The sequence below is a fragment of the Trachurus trachurus genome, assembly GCF_905171665.1.
Source record: "Trachurus trachurus genome assembly, chromosome: 11".
NCBI classification, from domain to species: Eukaryota; Metazoa; Chordata; class Actinopteri; order Carangiformes; family Carangidae; genus Trachurus; species Trachurus trachurus.
The window spans coordinates 18443219-18456076 of record NC_139904.1 but is presented as its reverse complement, the minus strand read 5'-3'; the positions used below and the strand labels follow the sequence as shown (position 1 = coordinate 18456076).

Genomic DNA, 12858 nt, shown 5'->3' with positions numbered 1-12858 from the left:
ACAGCTCAGTGGGCACAACATACATATCGGTCCTTGTGAATACCAGCACCTTCAATCATGGCACAAATCAGCCTACGTTTCTATTTACTGAACACCTCAGTACAGTCAGACCTCTGTGGTGAAATGTGTATATCTACAGTAGGAACCACATTCACAGAGACAGTGGCTACACTCCAGTCAACGTGTGCCCCAAATTCCATATTTTGACAACGGTAATCTGCCTACAGCGACTCCCTTTTCATGCCTCTGTAAAGCCACCGCTTTTTGCCTTGTCTAAAATGGGTGCACTGGCTGAAACGGGGAAAGCACATTGTTCCCATGGAGTAAAGATAACTGAGGCTTTTTGCTAATTTATATGACCTGAGCTGGAGTGGCTGAGTGTGTGAGCGCAGAGGAGAGGCAGATAAAAGGAGGGAGAAAGCATGCTTGTCGCTGTCTGTCGGGCCAGGCCAAAAGTAGAGCTCCTTTTAGTCATAATTCAGTTTTCTACTGACAGCAGCACAATGATGACAAGCCAGCCATGATATATAAAACAATTATTGTCACTGTGCAGAGCTGACAGCTGAAACATCAGATAGATCTCCTCCCCTTTTATTACAGTAAGTCTTACACGTGGGTTGTGTGCAGTTGTGTTATTAAAAGTGTTGTGCTTACTTCAGGTCTTTTAGCCTTTATCTCTCTTCATTGCATTCTGTGTGTTTTATAACAAGTTTTATACAGGTTAACCACAATTAAAAAGATTTTATGACATAAGAACAGTTAGATGCAGGCTACCATTCAGGAAGAATGGTTGCTCCTAAAACGTTTAATTTTGACACCATTATTACGTAAAGGTCAAATGACTCAGGTTCATGACCAGATCCCATAAACTATTCCCATGCCCATCAACCATGGCTGTGCCTGTATTACTAATCGGCAAATATTAGCATGCTAACAGGCTAGACTAAGATGGTGAAAATGGTCAACAATACATCATCAGGATGGCAGCATTGTCATTATGATCATTACAAAATGTTTATTTTAGCATAAACCCAAAGCTAGCTGCTACCATGGCAGTAGTTTTTCTAAATGCAAAGATATGTTTGTTTGTAATCTCCATACAGGCTGCATGTCCATGACTTGAAATTTGTTCAATTTCATTTCACCTTCTTATGTTTGTTTTTTTTAATTGAAAATTTAATAGAAAATATTAAAAGACTGACCCAAAAAACACACCATAATTCTCTATTTCCTGCACCAGGAATCATCTGGAAACATCTAAATTTCACTGTGGCACTCATTGTGAGATCCAGACCATCATAGTAGAAACCTCACAAACCTCAGAAACAATCACAATCACACACACTTCAAAGTGAGTTCATTCAACGCTAGATGCTAATTTTGTGCATACTAAAGCTCAAAGATTCACACATCCACTACTAATGTTGAAACTAATGATTTGGAGAGAAAATAGGCCAGTGGTGGTAAATTTGCATTCACAGCCAATAAGAATCAAACACTTAAATATTCAACACAACACACAAAGTCTAATTTCCATGACTAATCCAAAGAGCTAATTAGAACAGAAAATATAAGTGATCCATATTCTGCAACCTTCAGCTGCGTCTATGAATAAACACACTGATGCCTGCTGGCCAGCCTCTGCCTAAAGCTGGGTGCTGCGATTGGCTGGTTTGTTGCAGAGAGTCATCTGGCTGCGTACCTCCTGGCTGTGGTGTTTAAAGAGAACGTCACATCTCAGTCAGAAGTGGGTCAATGGAGGCATTAACATACATTACACACCAAATGATACAATATCTGGGAATATCCCTCCTGCCCACTGTCCACTGTCATCTGAGGAGATGCAGCCGAGCACTTAAGGCCTGTATGGAGCTCAGATGAGCTATATGTTAAAAAGCATTAACACCACGGTGTTGTAATTTGCACAGTGTGAGCAGATTATGTGCAATGAAACACTTATCAGTGCAGGTTTAATGATAATACATGGCAGAGCACTTAGAGCTGTGTGTGCGTGTGTGTGTGTGTGTTTGTGTGTGTTTGTGTGTGTGTATGTGTGTGTTTTGAGAGCTGAAGAGAGAGTTGTTTTTTTTTACTGGAGAGGAACAACTGAATCTGTGAGGCTGGTTCAAAATACATGTAACTGAACATTTTGCCACCGGCATCTGTGTTTCAAACGGTGTGCAATCTCATCAGAGATAAAGGCATTTTGGGAAAATTTTGATTTACAACCAAATCTTTTCTACTAAAAATGACACAACATTTTACCATTTTACGAGAGCTTGTGTGCTGAACAATCTTTGGCAGATATTCCCTTGGTGAAAGAAAAAAAAAAAAAAAAGGTTAGCTAACTGGCTGTAATTGTTTTTCTTTTGTATCTCTAACAACAAGAACGTTAAGTATATTTTCCAAAATAAACAATCTTATCATAATAGACAATATTCAGTGATTACATAACCTCTCTTTTTTATTTCGTGAATAATCACTAGTCAAGTCCTGTTGATTGACGGTTTTGCTGCTCATCTTTCTTCTGTACGTAACAGTAACAGCTGGTTTTAGAGTAACAAACAGTAACACAATGTACATGTTGAAAAGAGTCTCTTGTGATGCATAATGCTTGGTTAAAAACATCTGCCTGTTATACAAGAACGCCCACACTGCAGAGGGCACAGCTCCTCTCTGCTTTCTAAAAAAGGGTAAAAGTTGAAAAATCTATATACCAACTATCCACAGAGCTTCTATGAAAGGGGAACTAGAGACAAAAAGCATGGTGTATTAATCACACTGACTGCATAATGGCTTTCACAGCTGCCATACACTTCTACTATCTTCTTCGACAGTAAGATAAATAAGTTCCTGTTGATTTTTTAAACACCAGAGCATGTGTCAGTGCTCGCTCAACCGTGCAGCAAACAACCACACCTACTGTACACAGCTGAAGAGATCCCTCACCACTTCAGCCATCTCTTTTACCCTCTTCTTAACCCTGATCTCAACCACAAGTCACAAGCCGCTCAGTGTGACCGTGCTGTAACCCTCCAGCAGCTGTCGGCCCTGCAGCCCACCTGTAAACCCACGCCTGCTCCCTTCCACTACACAACAGACCCTTTGGCAAAGCCTACCGTCCTCGTAGAAGACATCCTCCGCTTCTTCACGCATCATCTCATCCAGGTCATCCTCTGCAATGTCGGTCATGGCCATCACTGTTCCTCTTCTCCTCCTTCTCACCCCCTCGTCTCTCTCTCTCTCGGCTGACTAATCGGAGCTTCAGAGAAAGTGACTGGGCTGTAAAATTGGATCAACACCGGCCTGGCCTCTTCGCTTTAGGCGACGGTCTGATCACCGGCTGGCTCCTTGCTCTTCGCTCGGGTAGGAGAGGACTGGGACTGAGCTGAGCTTCAGCTCCCTGCATGAGAATGTGTGTGTGTGTGTGTGTGAGTGCCAGGTGAAGTGTGTGTGAGTGTGTGTGTGTGTGTGTGTGTGTGGGTGTTTGGGTGAGAGAGGACTCCCAGCGACCTTCACTAAGTTTCAGCAGCAGCGCCGATTTCATAATATCCTGTGTAAAAGTGAAGTGAGAGTGTGCTGTTTGGAGAGCACTTGTATGAGTAAGTGTGCGCATGTGTTTGTGTGTACAGTATGGGGAGGGTCAGTGTGTGTGTGTATGTGTTCATGTGTGTGTGACTCCATATGCACAGTGTGTTATCTCTGCAGTGAGTCAGCTCGAGCGCCTGGTGATCAACAGGAATAATTAGATTTTGTATTTTGAGCCAGCAAGGACATGCAAAGAAGGGTGTGAAAATGTGTGTGAGTGTGTTTGTGTGTGCGTGGCATGTCATCTGAGATGTGAGGTTGGCCCTGTACTTGTCATTCCTTCACAGCTCACCAGGAATCATGGGACCACGTTGATTGCTCCCTCTATTTTTTCACCCGGCCCCGACAAGGAGGCCTCGGTGTCGCTGATAACGTCTGGTGTCGTCTGCTGCTGCTGAAAGTTTCCATGGCGCCGTTAAGGATGCGGCGGGTAAACATACTCACCTGCTCCGACGCAGACACTGTGGGGGCACCTCGCACACAATCACATGCGAGACGTTTGCTTTAGACTACATTACCGTCACACTGCTGAGCTTCTGTTTCAGATACATAAACACCAGCCAAACTCTGCAACAGCTCAGCAGGCTGCTCAACACCACGTATTCCTCTGTCAAAGATATTTCTAGAAACTCCTAGAGCGAAACATATTTAGTTTACTGCACATTTTCCTCACATTACACAAAGAAAAATTGGCAGCTACAAGCCACACAATGTCTCTTTGCACTCCAAGTAAATTTAGCTACACATCTTAATAATATTTTCTATCATGTTTTTTTCTTGTCAAACAAAACAAATAAAAAGAAATGTTGCCTTATTTTGGGCAAAAAAGCAAAGCTATTACTTGTGACTTGAATGCATTCATTAATGTAACAGTCTAATATCTAACAGGACAAAACCTTTCATATGACTGAACCATGTCATATTCTACCCAGTAATAACAGCAGCTCTTTATCTATTTGTTTCTCTCCTGCTGTCTTTGCTCATGTACATTATTTAAATACAGAAAGTTTTTCAGTTTCATATGTCAAATAATGAAACAAGTTTAAACTTTATTTTTCCTATTAAATGTAACTTTTGCAAATTTAATTTTATAAAGATGTTGTTGTCTGTGGACCCCAGGAACAACAGATGCTGCATCACCACACACATAAGTTAGAAACAACTGTTTTTCTGCTTGAGTGCTCTATGCATTATTGCTGAGGCCTATTTGATACAACTGGACACCCAAATCAAATTCGGTGCAATTTGTGAAGAAAAATCCAAACTCTTGTCGTGTGTAATGACAAACCTTTCGGCCAATCATGGGCAGAGTGACTCTACTTTTTGACTTTGAAATAGTTTTCATCAAGCTTTTTAAGAGGTTTGCACCAACCTCAGGAGACCCCTTAACAGTCTCTCTCAAGCATTTCATGTCCAGACCCAAATTATTGGTGACAAGTCCTCTCTCATTTTGACCTTTAATTTGGTCTTAGATAAAAAACAAAAAAACAAAAAAGAGCAGCCAGAAACAGACCTATCTTCCTCTTTTTCACGCTGTTCCTCCATCTGTCTTTACTGTGCAGTTTCTCTGACTCACATCCCATTTAGACAAACCCATTCCCAACCAAAATAGAAACTAGGCCTCAAGTTGGTTCATTATCACTTTTCCTTCAGACTTCCTCTCCCCTGCCACCACCTCCCTTCAAGGCCGAAGCTCGAGGGAACGAAACCTGGAGACAAACTCATTTTCACTGAGACTGGTCCAGACAATGCAGAAACATCACATCTATCAGGAGGTGGGATGTGGGTCTGAAGAACATTTTTACTCAGTTGTTTTCTATAATTTTCTGTATTAAGAGCTCTGCTAACAAATTCCCTAATGTCTGAGGTCATCGAGGAGGGTGCCGTGAGAAACTGACAACAGCTAGGTGTTTGCTTGCATTGATTTGACATGATGTGTGTGTACTCTTTGTGTCTGTCAGTCTGAGACAGGAACCAAAACTCACAATGACTAAAACTGAAGTAAAACTACTCTAAAAAAGGCACTTGGAACTGCTTTGACCACCACAGCCCAAAACACAGCAACAAACAAATGAACTTACTGAATGTGAACATCTTTAACTGGATTTCTTACATTTGTCTTGAGTCAAAAGCAGTAAAAATATTTGTATATATGCATCAGTGTGTGGATTTGTTCGTGCAGCTACTTTACAGTATGTGAAACAGAAACAAAAAAAATCCAATTTATACAAGTTGTATATAAACATAGAGAACAGCTGTATGAACACATCTGTCATACACAATTTAAGCTGAATCCTACAAGAACATCTTCACATGACAAAATCAAGGAGAGTCAATCTGTCAGAAAACTTATTCTGATAAACAATTAATCTAATTTATTTATCATATCCCAGGTTCTCTCAGTTTTCTGCTGTTCTCTTGTTGATATCATTGTACACTGATTATTTTGTGGTGCATGGGGCCAAATAAGTGACCTGAAAATGTCAGACAAATAGGCACATCATTGACTAATGATTCTGTTCATCAGAAAAGATATGCAAATAATCACAAGTTGAAGCCTCAATGGAAATAAGCATGCTTGTATAGGGCAGATCCCTCTAGTCTGTGTATTACACTGAGCAGGGTGGGACAAGAAAACACCCAGCTGACAGTATGGAAAGAATCAGCACCCACAGATTTCACTTCTCCAAGACGAGAAATGGCAGAAAAGAGTTCACACATCTTAAAAATTAGTGACAGAAAACAGCTGAGGCTCTACTACAGGACATTAATCAAGTAACTAGCTGGAAACTGTCTCACCAAAGCAAAGGGGCAGCAAAAGGAAAATAAAAGAAAGTGGTGAAATAAAAAGAGCCATCTGGAATCAGACGAATGTCTCCTCAAGTGAAATTAAATTATGCCCGCAAATTATTTCCATAATATGCCTCCAAAAGTTTTATTTGCTTGCAAACGGAGCTACATTAAAAGTTACACTTAAAATAAGTGCTCACTATCCAATCAGATGGTTCAGACATCAGGGATATTTTGACTAAGAACTCTACACGATGTTGGGAAGGAGAATCACTGGTCAAACAGGCAAGTAAACAGAAAACACACTCACATACACAACAGTGACAGAGGCAAAGCCCACTGTCTTCTGCAGATATGCCCCACTCCCATCTGTTCACTGCTATAATCGTCACATGTTCTGGTGACTGTATCGTGATTTATGTGCAAAATAGAGCCGCAATTTAAACCCACACAGGACACTGCTATGAAAAGCCACAAATCTGCGTATTCACACACATTTAAACAACTTCTCTTTCCTTCTGATCATGAGCTTGAGGCCACAGCTCCACAAAAGAGGGTCACGTTTGGGCTGCATTTGCCCTGCTGCATTTCAATGACTGGGTTACATTGTTGTCAAACCCCCTGCTTCGGGAAATGCAAACGCATGCTGCTGAGGCTGCTACCACACAATGCCACACACATGCACACACGTAAACACACACACACACAAACAGACACTAACACGTCCGTATAATAATGCTGAACATTCACACACAATGCCACCAAAACACGACGCAGACAAACACACCACACACACACACACACACACACACACAGTTGTTACTCCAGCATTGCAAAGAGTAGCACAATCAGACCCGCTTGGTACAATGGTGTTGTTTGAATGGGGTCAAACAATGGAGCTCTTTGGCATCTGAATCGAGCCAGATGATGAGTATCCCAGGAGGCTGAATAGGCGGCCTCAGCCTCCTACACACTCACTCTTCTGGCCTTGACAATATGCATCAGTACACCGCCTGTTACTGTGGACTAAAATATCAGTCATTAGCATGGAGGCAGCAACTTATTAGCATCCAGGCTAATTCTATGGTGCCAGCTAATTTGCAAGCATGCAGCCTCTTGCACAAATAGGTACTCAAATGGCCGTATACGACACTAGAAAACTAGAGAAAGTAACTAGCACACAAGAGATTTCCTGCATAGAAACTTATTTTTTGATTGGCTAGAAGTCTCGTACGACCACTGCATCTCCACATTCAGCAAAGTTCACAGAAGATCGAATCAAGTTAACGTCTTGCAACACATAAGTCACCATGCCCTTCAGCATGTAGATGTTCTGACCCATGAAACTCAGTATCAGGCTACCACAATAAGTGCACAGTACTCAAATCCTTCTTTAATATCTGTTTTTTGTTTTGTGAGTGTATTTTGCATGAATGTGAGGTGGCACAGGTATAAAGCTCGCTCTGTGGGAGGTGTCTCTGGGACCACATGCTGCCATGATCACACACAGGTTAGACCATATAGTTTAATTTAAACGGACATCTTGCACCAAAGTAAAATAATTAATGTTCGAAATAAGATTTGGGTCATTTATGTTACTTGCTCACCAGGGAGAGCAAAAAAAAATATTGCAGCTATTGAGGTCACTGAGTTCATGTCCTTATTTTTTCAGTTAATTTGTGGCTTAGAGCAACATGGAGGGTGTTTAAACTCTAAAAATAAATACTAACACTTGCTGGATATTTAATAGGTTGGTTCATTAATTTTTTCAACTCTGCATATTAAAATTTGAGTAGCTTTAGTCCAATAAAATATAAATAAATTGGGGCAATTTTCCACTAGAAGTTTATTTCCTGCTTAAATTGAATGGCATTTTGTCAACTTTTTTTTTTTTTTTTTCCTTTTTTCCCAGATTTCTTAAATGACCAAAACTGTGTTGTAAGTAAAAACATAATGCTGGTTTATAGGCAAAGAACATGTAAAGAAACACTGAAGCAAGCAATGAAACTATAAAAAGTACAGGCTTGGATTAAAGAGGAGAACACACCCAACACACAGGATATTGTTGCTACACAAGAAGCCAATTCATAAATCTTGTGGAAACTAGATTTCCGAGTACAGGGAAGTAGGAGGAGTATAAGTGCATGCTGCACAGCAGGTCACCCCAGGCCAGCTCAGAGATTTCAAGTGCATGAAAAGTCAGATGTAAGGCAGGAAGTTTAAGGAGGAGACGGATGAGAAAACTACTTGAAAAAGTTCCTGATGTCAGTGCGACTTCCTCTGCCAAAATCATGACAGGCAGGTGATGGGAGAGGACGGAGGATAGAGGCATGCTGTCCTTTTTGGAAAATGGTGCAAGGACTCCTCAGGTCAACTCATATTTGATAATTGCCACAGACTAAAGTGAGTGAGAGTCTGAGAGAAGGACGGAGGTTGGAAGACATAAGACAAAGAGAGGCGCGTAGAAAGAGACCTCAAAGGACTTCTTCTTTTCTTCCTATCATTCCCATTCTGCTCCCTCCACCCAGGCTACTGCCTCTTTCTCTCCCTCTAAGAAGGATGACAAAATGGGATGATTGTGAAGGGGTGCCTGGTTACCCTGGTAACAATAATGAGGGCATTGCGTGGTAAATCCAATTTACCATGGCACTCTCTGAGTCATTCGAGGTGCACGTGTGTGAGTTAGTGTGCGTACATGTGTGTATGATGCGCCGCCGCTGCATGTGTCTAATGGAAGACGACTGTAATGTACTGTACTTTAGCCCACCTCACACATACTCATGCAAGTACACAAACACACACAAACACACGGTCAGCACCGTGCAATGTCTTTACAATACAGAAAATATCACAGGGTGGATCTTCATGCTGCTTCTTTTATCCAGATCTCAGAGAGCTGAGAGTGGGTAGAATGAATAAAACAGAAAGCTGCTGCAATCAGGGCAAACCTCTGATTGAAATGTCTCCTGAAAAGCCAGAGTCAGAAGTATTTAACCCAAAAAGGAGTCAGTGCAAACACCAGAGTCAACAAACTTACTAATGAGCCTCCATACGGTTTCTCCTCAAACTTCCCAGTTTCTCAGCAGCTTCTCACGTTATTCAGCCAAATATCAGTTCAACCTGGACAAACATGCAGCTTGTGATCGTTTTAATCCACGTTCTGGTTTAGTTTGCAGGAAAAAGCATGGTGATGATGAGATGAAAGTTATGTTAATCTGAGACAAAGGTTCAGGAGATACTGTAAAGTTGTGGATATACCTACTGAAAGCATATTGATATCTTTTCATCCGTATATGGTTGTAAGTCCTGACTCTGCGGTGCATTATGATAAAGGATAATCCAAGCTTGTGCCTCCTTGTCAGTGTGAAGCCCAACTCCCTCTGTGCTGCCACCAATTTCTATTTCCGTGCCCTCTCCCTGTCTCTCCCTGCCGCTATTGTATTTTGTCTTTCTCTGTTCCACAATTGGATCCTTTTCTTTTGCTCATTCACTCTTTGCCTTTCTGTCTCTGTCCCCGGGTGCCCAGAGGGCATCAGACAATGGCAGCAATACAGCCGCTGCTCACCAGCTGTGCAGACTGGCACGGCAGAGATGGCAGTACCCATGTTGTGCCCTGCTGCTCCCGGGTACACCTGGAGGGAGCAGATAACAGGAGGCCGAAGCACTCAACCTTATCTGAACATTTGTCTCCATGGCCCTCAGTATTAGATTTACAAACTGATGTACTCAAGACAATATGGAGGGTGAGCTCATGAAGACAGTTTTTTTCAAGGATTTGTTTCAGATGGTTTAACTGGCCCTTTGCTAATGCTCTGCCTCCCAAAAAGCAACCATGCTTTACTTATTAGGAGTTTGGAGGGGGGATATCTATTCCTTTAACCAAAGAACAAAGACGCAAGAACAAAAGTGGACGGAGATTATTTGCTTTAAGAAACCTGCATTTGTTAGCTTCTCTAGCCAGCTACAGTAGCTTACGACCTCAGGGAACAGATTATTAACTGTTGAGTGCACTAAAGGTTGTGTTCAAAGTAAAGCCTGTTTCACAATGCGCACATGAGCTATGTATGCTACTGTAGATGCTACAAAAGATTATCAACTAATGTTAGCAGCTCTGTCCTGTGCTGTTTTGGATTTGGGGAAACTTTAAGATGGTCAGGATGAATATGGCCTCGTCTCAGCACCATGTTATGCATACCATCACATACTTAAGAGCCCTTTTTACAACACATTTTAATGGCAACATTAAAAATCAGCATTTTCAACCCACCCATGAAGCTAATGTTAGCTTCATGCCACAGCTACACCTGATCACAGACATTTGAGGTCCTGTATCAAGATACAACTAGTAGGCTATTTCTTTTCTTAATAATACTGTTACCATTATAAATTAATGTAATTGTTTTTGGAGGGAAACCCAGTTGGGCTGATGATGGTGATCAGATCAGACTAGCGGATAAAAACAAACGACAAAATCAGCTGCTGATTCAAATCTGTAGGCCTACGTATCTAGTGTTGCGTATTGTTATATCTGGACACTTTACACCTGATGTTAAAAAAAATTCTACCATTACTGCAAACTGCATTTATGCAACCCAGTAAGCTGCAACTGTAATCCTGGACAGCAGGAGTTAGTGAACAGAAATTGTGGACACCCTCACATGCTACATCCATCAAATCACCCTCATGACTGGGCAGATTTCTGACAGTTAATATCACCCCACGGCCCCAAGCAGTTCATTTAGGTGTTACATAATCTTGTTCTATTTTTGACAAGTAACTGATGGGGGTATCCAGAAACCAGAGGGGGAGGGTTGCGGCAGGGTGGGGCACCAGTGGCAAGGGCTCTAAAAACCACAGTTTCCTATCCCACGCCACCCACCCACCACATCACTGTGTCCTCTGTACTGCCAACACCTGCCTGCTGTAAAAATGGAGAAGTCAAATTTCAAAATCAGAAAAACACAGGCAACTGATGCAATGTAGTAGATGGACAATAGTAGTCATGGGTATGACAAATTAAACCGTCAGTTTTTGATCTGTAAAACTTGTGGCACAAATGTACACACAAATATTAATCAAATATGAACCAATACCAATAGATAAAATCAATGCAATGAGAGGTGAAATGCATTCAAAGATTCAAACTAATTTTACCATGTGAACAGGAAGGGAGGATATCATAACACAGCTTCTGAGAAACAGGGTGGGGGCATGGAAGGAAGGTTGGGCAACAGTGTGTAAAATAACATTAGGTGCCTATTGCAGCTGCATTTCTCTGAGAGTACAACAGAGTGCACACACGGCACCAAGGCCATAAGATAGAAATAGAAGTGCAGGGTTTATTCAGTTGGAGGATGACAGAAGCGGTCACTGTAAGTGTTACTGCCCCGATGGTCAGGGGGAGGAAGAGGGGCAGTGGGAGCTGGGCTGGAAACTATAGTGACAGCTCGTCACTGTGCATGAGGGCATCTGGAAAAAACAACTAAAGAAATCTCTGTATGTGTGTTAGTGTGTGTATGTAAGTGTGTGTTTACACTTTGTAGCTGTGCATCACTCCAGAGTGATGACATCTGCTGTGACTACACATCTGTCCTTCTCCCTGCAGTATTGAAATGTACAAACCTGATACGACCTACATACAGATACATTTTGTCAATGGGTGGTTTCAGTTCCTGAAACTGGATTAAAAAAAAAAATTAAAACACTCAAAGCTGCAATGATTTCAGATATTCTTTTCAAAAGCTAATATAAAAGTAGCGTTATTTATTTACTTGATGGGATTTGATTTGGACATTTTAAAGAGTATTAAGATGTGACAACCAGACTAAACGATCACAATGAATATATTTAATGTCTGATTCTCATGTTTAAGTGAGTTAAGAGAAAGCAGCACAGACTCTCCCACAACGCTGCCGAGGCGAATCGAGGCCTTCTTTCCGGTTCATCAGCATTTGAATGTTTCTTCTCATCGGTGAAGCCAGCATGGGTTTAACTAAGGCCAGCATCTCACTCTATTGCACGCAAGAACACACACACACTCACACCACACACACAATTATCCCAGCCTGGCATCCTTCTGAGGGGAATGGACACTCAATACAGCCACATCCTGGCCACCATGAAAACCCAGGAGTTCTACTGAGAAGCACAAAGAAGAAACTGGCAACCCGATCCAAACCCAGTGACATGGGAACCATGAGCTCATGAGCTTGTGTGAGCCATATACTCAGAGGATGCCAAATCTTCCAGCCTTGGCCATGAGACACTGAAACTAGCATAAAGTCTGACCAGTCAACCTTAAGATATTCAGCAAGAGCAATTCAATTTTGTCTCACAATGAAAATATTGAAATGATGAGATGGTTGGGGGCTTTTTTTTGTTGTCAATGTGGAGTCTCAAGTCCTTGATGAGGAATGTGAAAACGCAGCAGAGACCGATCTGGCAATTAGACAATAAATCCTGAGATGAGAACCTGGACCT

General features: G+C 41.7%; 1 protein-coding gene across 1 annotated transcript in view; it reads right to left on the bottom strand.

Annotated features, from left to right (window-relative positions):
* ripor2 (RHO family interacting cell polarization regulator 2) overlaps nt 1–3439 on the bottom strand; it is a 55888-nt gene extending 52449 nt beyond the window's left edge. Inside the window, exon 1 of the mRNA XM_083982303.1 lies at nt 3120–3439. Within this exon, the coding sequence (XP_083838429.1) occupies nt 3120–3198 (79 nt within the window). The 5' untranslated portion in view covers nt 3199–3439. The remainder of the gene's footprint in view (nt 1–3119) is intronic.
* Between the last annotated feature and the right edge of the window lie 9419 nt (nt 3440–12858).